General features: G+C 39.7%; 2 protein-coding genes across 3 annotated transcripts in view; both read left to right on the plus strand.

The window, feature by feature from the left end:
- Positions 1 to 21,313, plus strand: part of HTR2A (5-hydroxytryptamine receptor 2A) — a 64,840-nt gene that overhangs the window by 9,598 nt on the left and 33,929 nt on the right. The gene's annotated exons all lie outside the window — the stretch shown is intronic.
- On the plus strand, positions 4,617 to 6,449 carry LOC123925297 (heat shock factor protein 2-like). The gene is given in 2 exon segments (XM_045978550.1): positions 4,617 to 5,952; positions 5,955 to 6,449. Coding segments are annotated over 2 exon segments (1,551 nt in total). The 3' UTR covers positions 6,170 to 6,449.

The raw sequence follows: 21,313 nt of genomic DNA on the forward strand, positions 1-21,313 counted from the left end.
TGTACAAGGTCATTCTTTCCTTCACCCCATCCCAATCAGTTTGAATTATTTGACTTTTCCATTCTTTTTATTTTTGCAGTCCCATCCCAATAATTGCACTGATATATCTATTAGAAGATCATAAGTAATCCAACTAGGTTGTATTCTTTCCTCACTCACCCTGAGTCCCAATTTAGACTTCTCCATAATTTCAAAATAGTAGAGCAATAGCTTTTTAAGCGAGCCAAAGAAATACACAAACTACAAAGACACTGCGTACTATAGGAGAAAAAGTTCTATGGGTAAAAATCAATAAAAGTGAAGTCAAAAGAAAGTATCAGTGCATATGAACAGACCGAGGGTTGATATTCCTAACATACAAAGAGTACCTACAGGTCAAACAAAAAGACAACCCAATAGGGAAAAAAAATATAAACATGAACAGAAACATGAAATGGACAATAAATGCTGAAAAGTGGACAACTAGTGGACAAGAAAATGCTTAATTTCTTTAACCTTCATGGAAATGTAATTTAAAACAATGCATTGTCATTGTTCATCTGATTGGCACAATTAAAATAAGTAGAAACAGCCTGAGTGATGTCCTATGTAGGCTCATACCTTATTTGCGTGAATATGAGTTGTTCTTGGACAGTGTAGTCAAAGTTATTAAATCTGACTTGCCAATCCTACTTCAGACCATCTGTCCTACAGAAAAATAGAAGTAGATCTAAAGACCTTTAATTCGGAAGTCTTGGAAAAAGAAGACTGGATTGTGGTTCACTGTATTGTTTTTATCCTAATTACAGAACATTTTCTAGCTCTTAAGAATATTGAGGTGGGGTTATTGGATAGTCAACTGGAAAAATGTCCATGATTGTAAGTGCAAAAAGCAAGATTTCAGGGTGGTACGGGTGGTCTGAGTCCATTCTGGTAAAATAGGAATAATTTAGGTGAATCTCTTAGCAGGAAGAATCAGAGGACTTCATATTTGTCAAATAAAGGAAATTAGAAAAAACAGCAGATGTTGTTTTCCCCTGTAGCTTTCTATATCATTTTGTCACAAATATTATAGATGTTTCATTCTTGATCATCATAACATCTGTGGCGTGGGAGACAAGACTTCATGGAGAAGGTGGATGACCTTCTAAGTTTGCTCAGATCTAACAAACGGCAACCTTGGGAACCACAGCCCAGATGACTCAAGTTTTCCTGCACTTGGTATTTCTGAGATTTGCTGCTGAGTCCCCCTGCTCCCTGCTACCAGCTTGGTCATTTTACTGTTGCCAAGGCTTTCATCCAATTCAGAGGAAAATGAACGTAATTACAAATCAATTGCACTTTCTATTTGTGAACTCTGAGGAAAGACCTGATGACAGAAAAGATTGACGCATTAGATTAAGAACGATCCTAGGATTTTCCGGATTTCATCAGCCCTTCATAAACCCAATTGCCATGATCAGAGGTAACTGACTTCACCATGATATAAAAAAAGTGAGCAAATGCTTTCCTCACAACGATAGACTTGCTAACATCACGTAGGAAAAGAAAATACTTAATTCTCTATCTGTAGTAGGTAAAGGTACAGGTTAGATAGAAAAAGTGAAAAGGACTATCTTTCACATCATCATAGGACAAAGACCCCAAGTAGAATTTTTTATTCTATTTCAGAAACATACTTGCACCCCATGGAGTCATTTTGAAGTATCCCAAGTCCAAGTAGAATTTTTTTCCCTCCCCCTCAAGGATATCCATGACTACTATTCTCTACATTAAGACTACGTTTGTAATAGGATAAAGATAAGCTGTGTCACATTTATTCAGAACCTGTGTCTTCACAAACTGACACCTTTGCATAAATCCTCAATTGAATGCTTAGGTCACCGGATACAACACTTGCCTTTAGGCAGTCAATAATTTCCTGTCTTAGGCAGATGTATAAAGAAACTTTGAGGGACAGTGAAAATAATCTCAGTGTAGCTTTCATTTTTTAAAGAGGATTTTGAGCATCTTTGGTCTATGAACAAGTTTCCATTTTGTTTAGTTGGTTGGCCATAGATCTTGGTTATAAGCCACAAGTCTGGAGTCAGACTATCTGGCTCTGTTACGCCTAAGCTATGTGACATACAGCAAGTTACTAACCTCTCTATACCTTAGGTTTCCAATGAATAAGTTTTAGTAATAGTACCTATATCATGAGGTTTAGTGATGGAGTAAATATACGGTTTGTGTCATAAGTGTTACAACATGTAAACTTCTCTGTAAGGTTCTTGGTTTCTTCCTAACAAATTAGCAGGATTCGTGTTTTTTTTTTCATGTTTTTTTAAAATAATTTTTTATTTTTCTTTTATAAACATATAATGTATTATTAGCCCCAGGGGTACAGGTCTGTGAATCACCAGGTTTACACACTTCACAGCACTCACCGTAGCACATACCCTCCCCAATGTCCATAACCCCACCACCCTCTCCCAACCCCCCTCCCCCCGGCAACCCTCAATTTGTTTTGTGAGATTAAGAGTCTCTTATGATTTGTCTCCCTCCTGATCCCATCTTGTTTCATTTATTCTTTTCCTACTCCCCAAGCCCCCTACGTTGCATCTCCACTTCCTCATATCAGAGAAATCATATGACAGTTGTCTTTCTCCGAGTGACTTATTTTGCTAAGCATAATACCCTCTGGTTCCATCCACATCATCGCAAATGGCAAGATTTCATTTCTTTTGATGGCTGCATAGTATTCCTTTGTATATATATGCCACCACTTCTTTTTTTTCTTTTACTTGTTTATTTTCAGTGTAACAGTATTCATTGTTTTTGCACCACCCCCAGTGCTCCATGCAATACGTGCCCTCCCTATTACCCTCCACCTGGTTCCCCAACCTCCCACCCCCCCGCCCCTTCAAAACCCTCAGGTTGTTTTTCAGAGTCCATAGTCTCTCATGGTTCATCTCCCCTTCCAATTTCTCTCAACTCCCTTCTCCTCTCCATTTCCCCATGTCCTCCATGTTTTTTGTTATGCTCCACAAATAAGTGAGACCGTATGATACTTGACTCTCTCTGCTTGACTTATTTCGCTCAGTATAATCTCTTCCAGTCCCACCCATGTTGCTACAAAAGTTGGGTATTCATCCTTTCTGATGGAGGCATAATACTCCATTGTGTATATGTACCACATCTTCCTTATTCATTCATCTGTTGAAGGGCATCTTGGTTCTTTCCACAGTTTGGCGACCGTGGCCATTGCTGTTATAAACATTGGAATATACCACCTCTTCTTTATCAATTTGTCTGTTGATGGACATCTAGGTTCTTTCCATAGTTTGGCTATTGTAGACATTGCTGCTATAAGCATTCGGGTGCACATGCCCCTTTGGATCACTACATTTGTACCGTTAGGGTAAATACCCAGTAGTGCAATTGCTGGGTCATAGGGTAGCTCTATTTTCAACTTTTTGAGGAACCTCCATACTGTTTTCCAGAGTGGTTGCACCAGCTTGCATTCCCACCAACAGTGTAGGAGGGTTCCCCTTTCTCTGCATCCTCACCAGCATCTGCATTTCCTAGCAGGATTAGCTTTTTGTCTGATTTCATAATTTATCTAGGTATTCCCAATGTGTTACTGGTCATTTGGCAATGGTGGGTTTTGTCCAAATGAATTTTTGTTTTTATATGATTTTTTATGTATGTTCTTTTCTTTAGGTCTTCCGAATTTTCAATCATTACTGAGATTGCCTTTCCCATTACAAAATTTAAAAATCTTCCATTACTTTTATAGTTTTATATTATCTTTGAACCATTTAGAATTTAACCTGTGATTTTAGTTTTTCTACACAGCTTCATGTACCCTTTATTTGACCACAATTTGATACTCTACTTTATCATAACCCAAGTTCCCATATATATTTGGGTTTAATTCTGGACTTGTTCTGTTGATTAGTTTACTTTTACCCAGAGTATACTTTCAGTTGAGAATGTATAATGGCATTTATTAACTTAGATCAACTCCCTCATTCTTAGACTTTTCATGACTATTTTCACATGCTTTGAGTTTTAAAAATCAGCTTCTGTCTAGTTCTGGAGGGTAGGGGAGGAGGGAATGGTTTTATTGAAATCCCATGTAGTTTTATAATCAAATTTCTAGGTCTTTTGGGGGCATGCCTGTGTACTTTTTTGCTCTTTTCTATTTTTGTGTCTTTGTGAACAGGATCCTTCTTTGTAGAACAAAGTAAATGTATATAAACAAATATAACTACCTAAAATTTTAGCACTTAGCATTTTAAAAATCACATACAATCTAGGTCCAAAAAGAATAATAGTGAACTATGCTTAATTAAAAATACAAAGAGAGGGGCACCTGGGTGGCTCAGTGGGTTAAACCTCTGTCTTCGGCTCAGGTCATGATCTCAGGGTCCTGGGATCGAGCCCCGCATGGGCTCTCTGCTCAGCAGGGAGCCTGCTTCTCCCTCTCTCTCTGCCTGCCTCTCTGCCTACTTGTGACCTCTCTCTCTGTCAAATAAATAAATAAAATCTTAAAAAAAAAATACAAAGAGGCCGCCGCCGTCGCCACTACCGCCGCCGCTACCGCTGCCGCCGTGTTCGGGTGTAGAATTTGGAATCCCTGCCTCTCGTTAACAATGAAGCAGAGTTCGAACGTGCCGGCTTTCCGCAGCAAGCCGTGGACACTTGTGGAGGAAACTCACACCAACAAGTTCATCACCTGGAGCCAGAATGGCCAGAGTTTTCTGGTTTGGGCTGGACAAAGATTTGCAAGAGAAATTCTTCCCAAATATTTCAAGCACAATAATATGGCAAGCTTTGTGAGGCAACTGAGTATGTATGGTTTCCGTAAGGTTGTCCATATTGATTCTGGAATTGTAAAGCAGGAACGAGATGGTCCTGTTGAATTTCATTATCCTTACTTCAAACAAGGCCAGGATGACTTGTTGGAGAACATTAAAAGGAAGATTTCTTCTTCAAAACCAGAAGAAAATAAGATTTGTCAGGAAGATTTAACAAAAATTATAAGTAGTGCTCAGAAGGTTCAAATAAAACAAGAAACTATTGAGTCCAGGCTTTCTGAATTAAAAAGTGAGAATGAGTCCCTTTGGAAGGAGGTGTCAGAATTACAAGCAAAACATGCACAACAGCAACAAGTTATTCGAAAGATTGTCCAGTTTATTGTTACATTGGTTCAGAATAACCAACTTGTGAGTTTAAAACGTAAAAGGCCTCTACTTCTAAACACTAATGGAGCCCAAAAGAAGAATCTGTTTCAGCATATACTCAAAGAACCAGCTGATAATCACCATCATAAAGTTCCACACAGTAAGACTGAAGGTTTAAAGGCAAGGGAGCGGATTTCAGATGACATCAATATTTATGATGTAACTGATGATAATGCAGATGAAGAAAATATCCCAGTTATTCCAGAAACTAATGAGGACGTTATATCTGATCCTTCCAACTGTAGCCAATACCCTGATATTGTCATTGTTGAGGATGACAATGAAGATGAGTATGCACCTGTCATTCAGAGTGGAGATCAGAATGAACCAGCCAGAGAATCCCTAAGTTCGGGCAGTGATGGCACCAGTCCTCTCATGTCTAGTGCTGTCCAACTAAATGGCTCATCTAGTCTGACCACAGAAGATCCTGTGACCACGATGGATTCCATTTTAAATGATAACATCAATCTTCTGGGAAAGGTTGAGCTGTTGGATTATCTTGACAGCATTGATTGCAGCTTAGAGGACTTCCAAGCCATGCCGTCAGGAAGACAGTTTAGCATAGATCCAGATCTCCTGGTTGATTCTGAGAATAAAGGATTAGAAACTACCAAGAACAATGTAGTTCAGCCAGTTTCAGAAGAGGGAAGAAAGTCTAAACCCAAAACAGATAAGCAGCTTATCCAGTACACTGCCTTTCCACTTCTTGCATTCCTCGATGGGAACCCTGCTTCTACTGTTGAACAGGGAGTACAGCATCATCAGAAGTTATGTCCTCAGTAGATAAACCCATAGAAGTTGATGAGCTTCTGGATAGCAGCCTAGATCCAGAGCCAACCCAGAGTAAGCTTGTTCGCCTGGAGCCATTGACTGAAGCCAAAGCTAGTGAAGCCACACTGTTTTATTTATGTGAACTTGCTCCTGCACCTCTGGATAGTGATATGCCACTTTTAGACAGCTAAATCCCCAGGAAGTGGACTCTACATGTGTATATTCATCAAAATGATGAACTATTTATTTTAAAGTATCATTTGGTACTTTTTTTTGTAAATTGCTTTGTTTTGTTTAATCAGATACTGTGGAATCAAAAGCACCTTTTGCTTTTCTCACTTACACACTCTGGCAAAGCTTTCAGATGTTACTCAGCTACATAGGTACACAAGATTTAATGCACATTGTTGGCATATCTTTAAGTTGGATTCAAATGGCCATTTTTCTCCAGTTGTAGTAACTTGGATTTCTTTTTTTAGATATATGCCCATCAACCCCAGTTAAACTTTTGTTTGTTTTACTTGTTTGATGCTGTCTGTCTGCATTGAGTGTAAGTCACTAGAACTAATGGTAGAACTCTTAAACCTTTGTCTGTTCCAGTTACTTTTATTAAATATTTTTCACTTGGCTTATTTTTAAAACTGGGAACATAAAGTGCCTGTATCTTGTAAAACTTCATTTGTCTCTCTTGTTCAGAGAAGTTCATTCATGTTCAAAGGAAAGGCAAAGTAAATATGAGTGCTTGCTGCCAGAAATGGCTCCAGCTCCATATATATAAAAAGAAGGGGGATGGGATGGCATCAACCCCATCCATCTCGTTGGACTAGTTTTAAGTAAAAGTTTTCTGATTTGTTTGTGGTTTTTTGAACCATACTATTTAGTAAAATAAATATAATGAATGTTGTGTAAAAAAAAAATACAAAGTGAATCAGCTGTTCTGTTGGCCTTCATGCTTGGAGGTGACGGGATTCCCAACTCCACTGGCTGAGACAAAGTATCCTAGGACTCCTGGGATTCTCTCTTCTGGGACCTGACAGGTTTATGCCCAACTTGCTTATTGCTAGGAGTCAGCCAGTCTAGAAGTAGAATCCAGAGACTCATCAAGCAACCAGGACAGGAGGTGAATGGGTTACCTGTGCACTCTTCCACAACTGGGAGATCACAGTGTAGGCTAGCTCCTACCAGGACACAAAGGCAAACTTGAGAAATTCATGTAACTCTCCCTTTCCCTTGGTTTCTTGGCTCATTTTCTCTCCTGGGGGAAGCAAAGTGGTTTTTCGTTTTGCTTCCCCCATATGGCACTGTCCTATCCAGACGACTAGGAAGGAGCTCTGGGTACCACCTCAGTCTGCGGGTGAGTGGGCCAGTGTCTGGGAGCAGGGATGCTCACAGCCACATGGAGACTGCAGTCCTTCCCAGGAGTATCACGGCACCAGGTAGCTGCTGAGGGACCGGCCATTCTGTCACAGCCCTGAAACAGAGGCTCTGCTGAGCCACTACCCCCTCAGCCCATCTTCTCATTTCTTAGAGGGCCATGGTCCTTTCCCCTTCAGCCCACAGGTGCAAAATTTAGGGACCTCTGCCCTGCTGAGCGGCACTTCCTACTTAGAAATCTCACAGGGAGGCTATGCTCTTGAAGGACACATCCTTGGCTGTCCTTCAGCACTCTTGCCCATGGGTATGAGGCCATTTAATGGCCCATGTCGCTCAAATCATGCCAGAATGACAGCTGACTTCTTTCTGAATGGCAGACTCAGCCATAGCTATGGGACAATATGCTCAATAAAACAGCACTTAGCATAAACTCTCCAGGGCAATTGGAAAGTGGTGAGAAAAATTAAGAAGTGATTTGGTGGTAAAGAAGAACTTTATGCCTTGTCAGTCTGCTACTTTGGCTTGCCTCATGGACTGTTCTGCTCTTTTGATCATTCTCTCAAGGAAAATGAGGAAGGAAAGGAGGGACAGAGCTGAGACTTTTGTTACTTCAGGAAATTGAGAGCAGAGGACCAGCATCCATATACCGCCCCTTCTTGCCCACAGGCTGTGTTGGGTTCTAGGGAGCCTTCCACCTTCTCCACATCTACCCATCACTTCTGGGCTGGACGGTAGGAACCCTCATGTCAGAGGCTAGGGTAGATCATCCGAGAGGTTATCACCAGCACCCTTCATATCCTAGTACCTGTTCCTTCCTTGGCCTAACCAAACCCTAACTCTGGGTCACTTAGACCACCATCCCTTATGGTCACTGCACCCATGTAACCCACAGCTGCTAGAGAAAGTCTCACACTGAATCACATGGTGCCACGTATCTCTGGTTTCAACTTTGCCTAGATGCCTGTTGTGGTCAGTCCTTTGGGCCATCCCTAGTGGATCTTTCAAGTTTTTCCCCATTTAGGTTTTCTCAAGCTCAGTCCTTCATTCTCCAACCAGAAGGCCTCATCCCATTCTCCTCTGTGAGAAGGCTATTAAAGCTAATCCCCCTTTTCCCTACTTCTACTTTCCAATTTGGGTTTCAATTCCTGGTTTCTAGACACGTATTCCAGGACCATCCATGTTCTTCTGTGCTTTGTCTCTACTTCCTGTCCTTCCCCAATGGGTCTTCAACTCCTCCCCATCCAACTCTGATTTACATTAACTCCCCCTAATGATTCTACCCTTGCTTGCTGCATTTTGTCACATTGTTCACACCTCAAACACCATCCAGCTTTGGCTGCCCTTCTTACTGCTCAAGGTCACCAAAGCCTTTCTGTTTCCCAGTCATGTCTAAGAGACTCTAATAACATCCTCAAGTAATACATGAGTACTTTCCCAGTGTGAGAATCCAACAGCTCAGACTATAGAAAATGCAAACTCACCCTTCATCCCTCCTACCTTTCCAGACCAGCACCCACAGTGTGAGCTAACCTTGATCCTCACCATTACCATTCAGTGCAGAGCATAAGCTGGAGGAGAACAAGTGAATCTTACCAAGCAAAGTTCCCTCAGATTTCAGCCCTTTGAGAACATCTCAGTCCCCTTTCACTTGAATAACCTTTGACTCTGTTTGCACTTCAAATGTTTGCTGCAGTTTCTCTTGTTTTGGCCCTTTCTTCAAGTTGTTTTTACTAAACCATCTGCTGTCCTCCATTTGTGAATTACTAGTAAGAGCATTCTTTTCATGGGTTGTTCTAGTTGATTGTGAGCAATGGACTTTATTCTGTTTTATCAGTGAAAGGAATTTCCAAGATCATATACACATGTGCCTGGACATAGGGCTGATTCAAAAATATTTCTCATTCCTTACCTACTATCCTTTTATATATTTAATTCTATGGATTGATTGCTTTCAATACTATCTTTTTTTCTCTGCTCCTTTATTAACTCCCAAATGAACCACTGAAGGTCTGTAAGAGGAACCATACTTACAGGCTACACTCAAATGGTTAAGACATGACCAATTCCCACCACATTTAAGGGAACCACCTCGTTTACATATTTGATATAGCAACTTCGGAAACCAGCCAGGATATAGAAACCCACAGTCTGTTTATTCAGGGATGCTTTCTACTTCTGATACAGCAATTAACCCATCTGGGGTTTTTTGTTTGTTTTTTAAAGGTTTTTGCTCATTAAAATGTCATTTTATGCAATGAAAGATCTCAAGCCTGTCTGAAACAAAGTTGATCCTCATCTGTTGTCTTGTTTGATCCACTGGTTTTGTGTCTTTGCTTTAGGCACTGGTTACTGACTCCCTCGTAATTGGACCAGAAACCACGTATCTGTGGTTCCTCTAATCCAAGGGAAAGGAGAGGTTCCTCTTCTTTCGCCAAGCACCTTCCTGTGCTATCCTGCCGGCATTCTGTTATGGCTCCAACCACTCTATTCCGGCAGCACCATTCTTAGATGCTAATTCACAAACCCAGCCCTATCATTCTGGTTTAACACACATGCTCCCCACATATACCTGAAGACGTTATTTCTTTTGATTTTTCTCCTAAAGCCATTTACCAAGGAATCAGACACATAAGAGACCAAGCAGGAGTGTATTTAGCCATACATAGGAAATCAATTATGCTATCTGAATGAACCAAGTAAATGAATGAGAAAAGGATGGAGGAGACCTAGAAAGAAGGGATACAGAAATAAGAGGGAGAGAAGCAGGGTTTCCTGATAGGTCCTTGTAGCTTTTCCCCTGCAGTAAGTCATCTTTAATGGTCTACCTAGGCCAGCTGTTTTATGTACAGGACCTCACTCGGCCAAGTACAGCAAATAAAGGTTTGCATACACATCTCTAGAGTAGCTTTTTCAGTTCAGATTTAATGTCGGTTTCCATAGTAACAGGTTTGGTAAGGCTGATTCACAGAAGCTAAGAATGAGAGACATTCTATGAGAATTTCTCTAACTTCAGGCAAAAACTAAAAGTCACACTTTTGTCTTTTCAGTAACTTGGTGCTTTAAACTCAGCAGGAGAGAGCCTTATTAAGTCGAGCAAGAAATATTTTCATTAATGAGGTTTCTTTTTTGACTGTTTATATTTCTCATAAAATTGAAAGCTATTATAGAACAGTGTTCTATAGGGGAATGGAAAACTTTCACATTCTGGTTATGGTCTTCAGAACCGCCCCTGCCCAGCCCTTTCCTCAATGAAAGGTCTTGTTCACCTGCCTATTTTGAGGTATTTTATCACTTAGCCAGAGGTGACGGGATTAAAGAAAACTAAAAAACTTGAACAGTAAGACTGAACTATGAAAGTGAAGTATTTCTCTAAGTATCCCTAGTCACCATTCCCAGAGCAGTTTCTGAAACAATGTCAAACAGACCAAAGTGATAAGCCATAACTGAAGACCATTTATTTCACCCTTGGATGAGAACTTCCTTTGTGTCTGTAAAGGAGGACTTTTCTGTAAGAAAACAATGGAAGCACATTAAAGTTACTGTAAAATACGTATGCTTAGAGCCCATTCCCAGATAATCTGGTTCAACAGAAATGGAAAAGCCCAGGAATTGGTATACCTCAAGAATCACTGCCTAAATTATCAGTTTAGAATTTGAATTTTTTTTATGTATATTCTCCTGGACCATATTTCATGTTCAAGACTTAAGATTTGTACATTACATGTACACATATTTTTAAAGGAAGCATGTAAGCATTTCCACTAGAAGTACACAGTTGTTCAACATAGCTGTTCAACCAGCACGCAGAAGTACACAGTATGTTCAACATGCAGAATATACCAGACTTTTAACTTCTTAAGGGTAGGGAGGAGCCACGTCTTACTTGTCTGTGTAAGTAACACCTCTTCGCCCCTAGTACAGTAGGCATTCCATCAATGTTTGCAAAACTGCCCAGTCTTGAGTTAATGCTGATTTCTTCAGTTTTCATTTCAAATTGGTCAAGGTAATAAGCTACCTTCTCACATAAAGGAATATCATGATATTTGAAAGTTACTGCTGCCCATCAATAACTCTACCAGAATTAAAGAGGAAAAGTACAACTAAGATGACCCAACTAATTTCCCTGGAGCTCTTTTGAAATAGTTTAGAAAGTCTTAGGTCTCACATGGCATTTGTCAAGAATTAAATTACATTTTGATAATCCTTTCCAGCTCTATAATTCCATTTTCTACTCTTGGGTCTCAATACCTAAAATTGTTAGCAAGCCTCTGAACAAAGATACTTTTGTTCTAGCAGCAAAGAATTTTATTTCTAGGTCTCCATTCGACCTTCAAAATCATACTCAGAACAAGTTGGGTGTCAAAATGTGGAGAAAAGCACTGAAAGCTCTTACTGGTCTAATCAAAGTACAGTGTTATCTGCAACTCCTATCTGTTTGCCTACCTGGAAACTTTATGAATTCTCCATGATTATTTTGAAGTAGGGATGATTCTTGGGTGAATAAACTAATTCACACACCCTATGGAAAAAGTAGCACTAAATAGCCTATCTTTAGAATGATTTGCTTTTTTTTCCATGGTGGTTGAAGGCAGGAAAGACAATTGCTTATTTAGCAACTCAGAGGCTCAGCAGCCTGAAACAGGATAGATATAGAAATAGACCAGGTGAAAACCAATGAGTCAAAAGGTTTTTGTTTTTGTTTTTTTAACCCAGCCCCAGTTGCAAGTAGAACTGAATAGATAGCAATCATAAAAGAAGGTAGGGTTTTGTGATTGATTTCCCTTTGTTTTTCAGGTCAAAAATGGACCTGTTTAGTTTATAGACTTTTAACAGATTTTCACAAGGTTAAAATAAGAAATCTGAATCGAATCGTTTTCAGAGTTCTTTAGGAAGCTTTTTCCACATTACTACGTTCTAGAAGCTTTAGAAGTCCAATTCCTCAAGGTTGAAATCATTCTCACAATGTAAAGAACACTGAAAGTTCAAAGGGAGATAAGAAGAGATGATGGGTTTGGTTAACTTAGAATTTAGTAGCAATAAACTAAACATTTTAAAGTAGTTTTGCAGTACCAAGTCCCTCTGTCCATGATACATTGCCATTCAGAGTTCACTATCAGGTAGTAAGCTGCTCTGGCAAGAGGAACAGTGTATTGAGACTCAGGCAGCCTGGACCATCAGCTTTTATGGGCATATGGGCTGTGTCCGTTTCTGCACTTGTATGGTGAGAAGTTGGGATTACTGAATTCCTAAGCTCGTGGTCAACTCTACCAAGTCCTGTAGTCTGTAGACTGAACCCTGAAGTCTTGGCATTGAGAATATTTAGGGGGAGCCCAGGCAAAACTTAATTGGAATTTATTATCTCCAAACTACTGGCTTAGCTATACTTCATGTTAGACCAATTTAGATAAAATTCATCAGATTAAAACTGAGTAGAACTGATGGAGCTCCAAGATAAAATGTAGCTCAAAACTCCAATAGGTAATTAATAGGTCACTATTAATAGAGACCCAAGGTTTTAAGCCAGACAAGATCTTTCCTTTAAAGAACAGTCGAAATCATTAGCAATTTTAATCAGAGAACTATTTTCATTTGTCTCCCAGTAGAATGCATTTTTAGCAAAGAGCCTACACACGGTTCTATATCATGATACTTTTATGACTCGTAATACATTGTTTTTTTCCATTACAGGCTCTATTATTAGGATTCTAATGGCTGCAATCTATTCCTTCATGTTGGTAAAGCATAATCTGTTAGCCATTCTCCCAATTATGTTTCTAGTTTTGACCAGAAGTAGTATACTCAAAAAACACTCACTTGACATTTAATAGCATTTGTTTTATTCTGTCCTTACAGTTGGTTTTATTTTAGTTTAGTCCTTTCAGTTTCACTTGTCTTGAATTTCCTCAGGTCTATTTACTTCAGTCCAAATGATTCCTTCACTTTTCTCCTATTGAAGGAAACTGACCATTTTAGAAGTTGCTTTTCTTTTTAAGAAGTCACAAATGAAGGCATGTACTTAAAAAAAAAAAAAGTTGTGGCAAAACAACCAGTGTGTCATTTCACTACTAAGCATATAGTTCAGTAGTATTACCTTCAGAATCTTGTACAACCACAATCATTATTTCTAAACTTCCTAACCCAAGCAGAAACCATGTTAAGCAATTCTTCTCCACTCCCTCCTACCGCAGCCCTTGGTAACTGCTAATCTAATTTATCTCTATGAATTGGTCTCTTACATTTCACAGAAGTAAAATTATATTTTTCCATTTGAGTCTAGCTTGCCTAAGTTTTCAAGGTTCATTACACTACATAGAAAACTCTATTCCTTCTCATAGTTCAATAGTCCATTGTAAGTACATTTTGTTTATTGGTTTGTCTGATGGTGGACATGAGTTATTTCCACCTTTTGGCTATTGTGAATATTGCTGTACTGAATGTTGGCACGAGGACCTGTTATAGTCCCATTCTTAATTCTTTTGTTTACCGAGCAGTGGAATTGTAGGTCATATTCTAGATTTACCTTTTCGAGAAACTGATATATCGGCTTTCACAGTACCTATACCATTTTACATTTCCATCAGCCACGTAGAAGGGCTCCAGTTTCTCCACATCATCAGCAAAAGCTATCTTGCTTTTTATTGCAGACATAGTAGTAGTGTGAAGTGATATTTCACTGTGGCTTTGATTTGTATTTTCCTAATGACTGATGTTGTTTCTTATGTTTTTTTGGCTTTGTGTATCTTTGATGAAATTTCTCCAAGTCCTCTGTCCACTTTTTAACTGGTATGTTTATCCTCTCATTTGGGAATTTTTTTACATGTTCTGGATATAAGCCCTTCCAAGAATATTTGCAGACATTTCCCCCCTCGTAGTTTGTCATTTTCTTGATCTCCAAAATTAAACTTGTGCACAGAAGGACATTAAATCAATTTCATTTTTCTTCTGTCACCTGTACTTTTGGTTCCCTATTTCAACCACTTTTTATTCCTTTAACCTAGCTTGCTTTCTTACTCCATCCTCCCTAAGGTTTCTTTATCACTCCAAGTTATACTATTGTTAGATAATAATTCAGTGAGTTATCAAGGATTAAAAGGATTTGCAACAAACTGTTTTCCTGTCATTTGAAGTATTGAAATTCAGTGTGGCAATGTTAATAGCAGTAAATAACTTTTCCATTTTTAGAAATGGCACATTTCAGTAGCCGGTAAATGTCAATATATTTTATAAAGCACTTTTGGATGCTTCAAGGATGAAGAGTCACCCTAGACTTCTTTGGGTAAGTGCCTGAAGATAGATAATGAAAATGTGGTATAGGGGGTGAAAGAGGAACTCAGTCAAATACGGGTAATTTAAAATATGCTACACCTGTGAGTACACTCTCAAAAGAACTAGGTAGGATAATTACACATTTGATGGTGCTAATTCCTTCATTTAAGATGTAGAAGAATCCAACACTGTTTTAGGGAGGTGTTAGTCTAATTCCTTCAGTTGGAGTCTGCTTTTGATTATATGGTGGATTCTTCCCAATACAGGTTCTTCTGAATAGTTACTTGTTCTTGGCCATGCATTCACCTTCAAAGACCTCGTACAAATGTTAAATCTCAATACCAAGCTGTCAGAGCTTTGCCTTCTATTTCATCTACAGATCGCATTTCCAGCCGCACAGCAGCCTTCAGTAATTCCATTCAGCTTGACTCTCTGACCCAGCTCTGGCAGCTTTGCACATCCAAGGATGTGGAGCTTTCTGATTATGCAAATATTATGTGCTTCCTGAAGTCTGGCTTCTCTAGGGAAAAGACATCCCCATAGTTTGAGAGAGACAGAAAGAAAATGTTTGAAAATGGGAACAATTTCCCCTGATCGTCTCTTCAATTCATGATTTGTATTATCTAGCTTTCCAACTGCTAAAGGAAACCAGCTCCTGAAGAACTGATCATCTCTTTGCAGTAGGCTCAGACAATTAATCTAAGACAAAGGAACCTGAGCTTAAACCCAAATCCTTCATGATGAGCAGCAAGCAACCAGCCCCTTGTTCCAGATGGAGATGTTATGTTATCCAAGGCTGCTTACTATTCAAGCATTCTCAAAAAGATATTCTTGAGGAGCAGCAACTCCTTGAATTCTGTGGAGAATCATCTCCTCGGTTTTATTTTTTCCCCTTTTAAAATCTTTTAAAAAGATTTTATTTATTTGACAGAGAAAGACACAGCAAGAGAGGGAACACAAGCAGGGGAGTGGGAGAGGGAGAAGCAGGCTTCCCACTGAGCAGGGAGCCCAATGTGGGGATCGATCCCAGGACCCTGGGATCACGACCTGAGCCACCCAGGTGCCCCCCCCTTTTAAAATTTTAATTCCAGAGTAGTAGCATACAGTGTTACACTGTCTCTTCAGTTTTACACTATGTTGCACACGCATGTAGCAGGCTGTCACAGTGCTGATAAGTGGTAAATGGTGAAACAAGAGATTAAGTGAAAAATGACCAATTATCAGTCTCAGAGAAGATAATGGGGTTGTCTTCTCTTTCTAGGATGAAGGCCAGTTGGTACCAACTTGTAAGTAGATGAGGTAGTCCAGATATCCCCTATGCCAGATCCTTCGTCTACTCTAGATCTAGCATATAGTAAGCATTTTTTGGAGTAGCTGTTGTCTACTAACAACCCAGGCAAGGGTTGTTTAACCTATATATGGAAACTAGTTGGTTAATATATAAAACTATACAAAATATGTAAGGAATATAAAAACCTAGTTATCCTTCTACTTCTGGACTCCAACCTATACTACTTAGAAAGCTTCTCCTCAGACTGGAAAGGAACCAATGGGACATGTGCCTTCAAGCCTTTGCTCAAATGTTCATTTCCTGGTGAAGCTTACCTAAACTTTCCCTCCCACCCAGAGAAGTTTCACATTATGTCCTATTTCCCACCCATTCTACCCAGCTTATTACCGTCTATTGTTTATTTATGTTTTATTTTCAGCCTACCCCACTGGAATATATGTCCCATGAGGGTGGGGGTTTGTAATCTGGTATACAAGATCAATCTCCAGCCGCAAACACTGTGTGGCCACCCACAGTCAATGCTCCCTAAATTTGTTAGATGAGAGAACAGAGTCCGAAGAGATAAAGTACTTCAGCAGGCTATAGTGACAAGGTAGGATTGGGACACAGACGCAGGTCTTCTGACTCAGTTACTATGTCCACGGTATGTCACTTACTTTGCTAGCATCCCCCATCCCAGGCCTCTAGGTACATGTACGCAACTCCATCAGGAGCGAAGACGCCCGCCCCCGCCCCTGCCACCCCAGGAAAGAGAGGCACTGCAAGTGAGGCAGAGGCTGAAGGACAGGTCAGCTCTCCGGGTAAAAACACCACCCAATCCAACTGTACGTGTGCATCAGCCTCCTAGGTTATTAACAGATGCACCTCTCTGAATTTTATAAAGGTGAACTTTCGGAAGTCTAATCTCTAAATCAGGACTGCCCATAGTAATAAACATTTTATAGAGAATTTTAATCTACAAAGCAATTTCTAAAACTCTCCCAAGTGAATCCTCTTAGGATTCCCAGGATGTGGGCCAAGATAGAGATAACAGACTTGAAAATAATGAAGTATGTGAGAACAACAACAAAAAGGCCTCAGCAGATGGCTGGAAAGCCCAGAAAAGCTTACTTGGGTCTGAGCATCCCTATGTTCCCATCACTGCTAACTTTGAGGACTCCCACTCCAGTTTCTACATATCCTGCCCTCAGCGATAGATGCTCATTGATGTCCTATACATAGGACTTATTTCCACTCATAGCACAAGACTCTGTGTATATATTTCTACATATGCTTTAAGTGATCCCAAGATTTCCCTTGAATTAGTTAGTTCCATAAAGCTATCAAGCAGCCACCAGAAATGTGTTATTTAAAACTTCAATGTTCAGTAGACCTAGCCATTGATGGCTCTGCAGGCCAACACGGACCTAGGACATTCCCATCACAGAGTTCTAGTAGACAGTGCCCCTGCTAGATGTAGCCCATGGTACAAGAGCATTTATAATCTGCATCTCAATCTGGTAGAGCCATAATGGTTTCATGGGCAGTCTCTTGGCAGCCCTGGTGCTAAAATTTGTGCCTAATAGCTTTTTGACACTGGATGCTCATGAACTTTGATCAATTGCTTTATCTTGTCCTATCTTATGAGGCTATTAGTTTTCTTTTCCATCACATCACACTCACTGACCTGGAGTCCTCAACAGCTGAACCTCCTCCCTCCCCACCTCCAACAGTTTTTCTCAGCTAGCTGACAGTTCATGGCCATGTGAGGCTTGGGACAACCTACTTTGCTATCTTCTCCTTCTTTGATAGATCTTAAAATTCTCGACGTCCAAATTAAATTTACAGATTAGCTAAGAAGGCCAGAAGATGGGGAAGTGTAGCAAAATATATTCTAATAAAAATAGGCCAGAATCAGAGGTAGGATAACTCAAATTTGGCACTCATCGTTAACCTGCAGACCAGTCCCCTAACTTCTTCCAAAGTCTCCCTCGTTATCATTTGTAGAAGTATTCACATCTACTGGAGGCCTGGGGGAATATTTTAATAGCATGAAGTAGAACTACACTGATTTATGTCTTCAGAAATTAAACCCAGATTCTCCCAACCCAGAAACTCTCTCCACAAAAGGTAACCAGAAGTTATTAATGAAGCAGCATTAGTCAGAATGTGCTCTGCATCACAGCCAACCTAAGAGTGCTGAAAGCAGGAAATCTCACTTTTTATGTAGCCAGGCAAATACAGCCTGTTACCTATGTGGTCTCAAGTCACTAGTTCAAGTTTAAAGGGCTTACCAGCAACATTTGTCACATCAAGTACATCCTAGGCTTACCTAATAGTTGGGGTGACCATCTGTGTTAGCTAACTGGCTGTATGCAAATATAAATTTTTCATCTTTATGACAGGAGGTAGTTTTCCAATTCAGAGGGAGGTATAAGCCAAAGTCAGGGTCCCACCTTCCCACAGAATTTGGTGGATATAATAGTTCTTAATGACATTTCAAAAGGATGGCTCCCTGGTCCTTGAGAACAATACCCCTAAATTTTAAGCCCTACAAGACTTGTAAGACTTAAAACTCAACAAGGCAGAGGAAGAATTTAACAGTTACAACTTTTATAAAAAGCAAGTACCCTAAGAAAAAGGAGGGGTAGGTCTCTCCCCTTTTATGAGAATTAAATTTTATGAGAATTAATGAATTTATGAGAAAAATGTATGAGAATTAAACCTTTTGATTTTCATTTGTATTTGTCCTGCATACAGGAATAACCAATAGGTTATTTCAAATTTGTATCATCACTTATACTGGAACCTTATCTAATTATTGGGAAAGTAAATCTGGATTAAAGAATCTAAAGTACTTTTTTTTTTTTCTCTCACGTGCACATAGTAAACTAGACCAAAGTAAACTGACCAAAGAGAAAGGTCAGTAAATGCGGGTCCTTGGAATCTTCTTCATTTGAAGAGCTGTGTAATTAGTGATTTACACAGAAAGGACCATGCACCTGAAAGCAGTCCAGACAACTTTAATATTTCTACCAATAGGGGCACCTGGGTGGCTCAGTGGGTTAAAACCTCTGCCTTCGGCTCATGTCATGATCCTAGGGTCCTGGGATCGAGCCCCATATCAGGCTCTCTGCTCAGTAGGGAGCCTGCTTCCTCCTCTCTCTCTCTGCCTGCCTCTCTGCCTGCTTGTGATCTCTGTCTGTCAAATAAATAAAATCTTTAAAAAAAAATTCTACCAATAACTTATTTGATATTACTTGCAGGAATGTCATTTTGTAAATAAGTATATAAGAAATATTTGTACTGTAGTGATACTCAAAGTTGTATTCTATCGACCAAAGAACTTATTTTTTCTTGGATGGGTTGCATTACAGGCCTTACTGTAGGTCTTTGCATCATTCACTGTTACTGAAAATCTATGTAACCATAATACACTCTCGCCAGTTTTGTTGTAGTTTAGGAAACTAAAACTACACCATACTACTTCATAATAGTTGATTCTAGTACTTCATAAAATTCAGTCGGTCAAGAGTCGTAGCATCATTCACTTCAAGAACAGTCGCCTGTGGTCCACATAGTCTAGGTTTCATGCTCATAAGAGGTCTTAATGACCATCAGGTGGTCAGAACAGTACCAAGATTTTTATATACTCATTAAGTATATGCATGTGTTAACCCCACTAATTTGTAGTTGAACAGGTGAATGTTTAAACAACCAGAGGCTTGATGCATTATTTTAGGTATTCAGAATTCAGAGGTAGGCACTAAGATCTTTTCGTAACTTTTCAATGGCTTCCCACTGTCCTTAGGAGTTTGAAATGAGTTCATTAGACTTAGATGCAAAGCCAGTCCTTCTGCCCCCAGACACCTGCCATTTCTCTACCCTCTCTTTGCCCCACTTGTTCCTTATCTCTCTTCAAGTCAGCCTAGACTTTCCCAACTTACCAGGCTTACCCTTGCATCATGGTTGAAGTATTTCCTACCCCACCTACCATCCATTTCACGTTCTACCCTTCCTTTAGATCTTGACTGAGTCGTTTTACAACTAGAGCCATTCTAGTTGAAGACACAGAGTTAGTGCACCCAACCTAAGTTATCTTAGGAATTTAATAGAAGCCACTAACTTTATTTCCTATCCATGGTCAGCCAATTTCTTACTGTTCTTCCTATTTCTGGGGTTTTCTCATTAGGCCTCTATGTCACTGAAAGCCCCATTTGATCTATCCTAAAGTGAATTCTATAATACTTATTTTCCAGCTAATTTTTCTTATTCTGTTTATATTTTATTAGACTTCATAGTAAAATATAGTTTATCTCCCTCAATACATATATTTGGGTAGAACCAAGCTTACAGTGCTTACATCTATACTAACTATAGTACTTACCAGAGTAGGCTCTTAATGATTTAAGTAATATGCAAAATCCCTATCTCCCATCCCTCCCACAGAGAGCTACTTGTTGTGAGTCTATTTCTTCCAATGTGTGATATGTTTAAACTGCTTTTAAACTGTATTGCCTATATGGCATGTAATAACTGTTGGGTTTAAATATACTTTCAAAAGATCCAGTAATTTCTTTCATTGTAATTGAGTCAAATCTGGCAAGGAACTTACTTGTCCTCATCTGGTTCCCTCTGTTGCATGCTTGGGTAGAGGTCGTTTAAGGCCACAGCTAATTTCTTACATAAGAAACTAGGATCCCAGACCACTGACCCAGAAACTAAAGGACAGGCAATAGCAAGACAACCTATTTTTGTCACAAAGGAAGTTGTCCCCAAGTATATCCAGTGTTTATTATCTTGGGCTCTTTGGCAATATGTAAAGGGCATCAAGACTGAAATTGATTTTAGCTGGGGAATTAGTGATCAGGGACGTTATCAATAGCAATTCAGCCGGAAGAGTCTCCTCTTCAGAGGAGTTGAGGAGCAGAGCAGGCAAAAAATAAAAAAATAAATCCAGCTCTTCCACCTCTTACAAGTGTTTCCCCCTTTTCAAACGCTAATATCCAAGTAATCCATTCTACCTGCTTCAGTGTCCCCAGGACTTGTATTTGGGTTAAGGTTTCAGTCAGTAAGAGCTAATGGGTTCAGAGTTATTACCTCTTCCAGAAATGTGTGCTTATGAGGCAGAGTGCTAGAAGAAAAAGATGGGGGGTGGGCGGGGAGAAAGGTGCTTGGTAGATACAACAAATGAATCAGATGGAAAACTTTTAGGATGGTGGGAGAGCTTGTTGGACAACAGGTATTTCCAAGGTCTCCCAAACCAAATCCTAGAAGTTGTTCACTCCTCTGCAGCCAGATGACCGGGAAGTGGAGAGAGGAGAGGAACCCTGTTGCTACGTTGTTGCTAGGGCCTGGGTCTGGAGGTAATGCAAGTTTAATAAGGGTCTGGGAGATAGGGGAAGGAACATATTTCACAATCTCA

The sequence above is a fragment of the Meles meles genome, chromosome 14, assembly GCF_922984935.1.
Source record: "Meles meles chromosome 14, mMelMel3.1 paternal haplotype, whole genome shotgun sequence".
NCBI classification, from domain to species: domain Eukaryota; kingdom Metazoa; phylum Chordata; class Mammalia; order Carnivora; family Mustelidae; genus Meles; species Meles meles.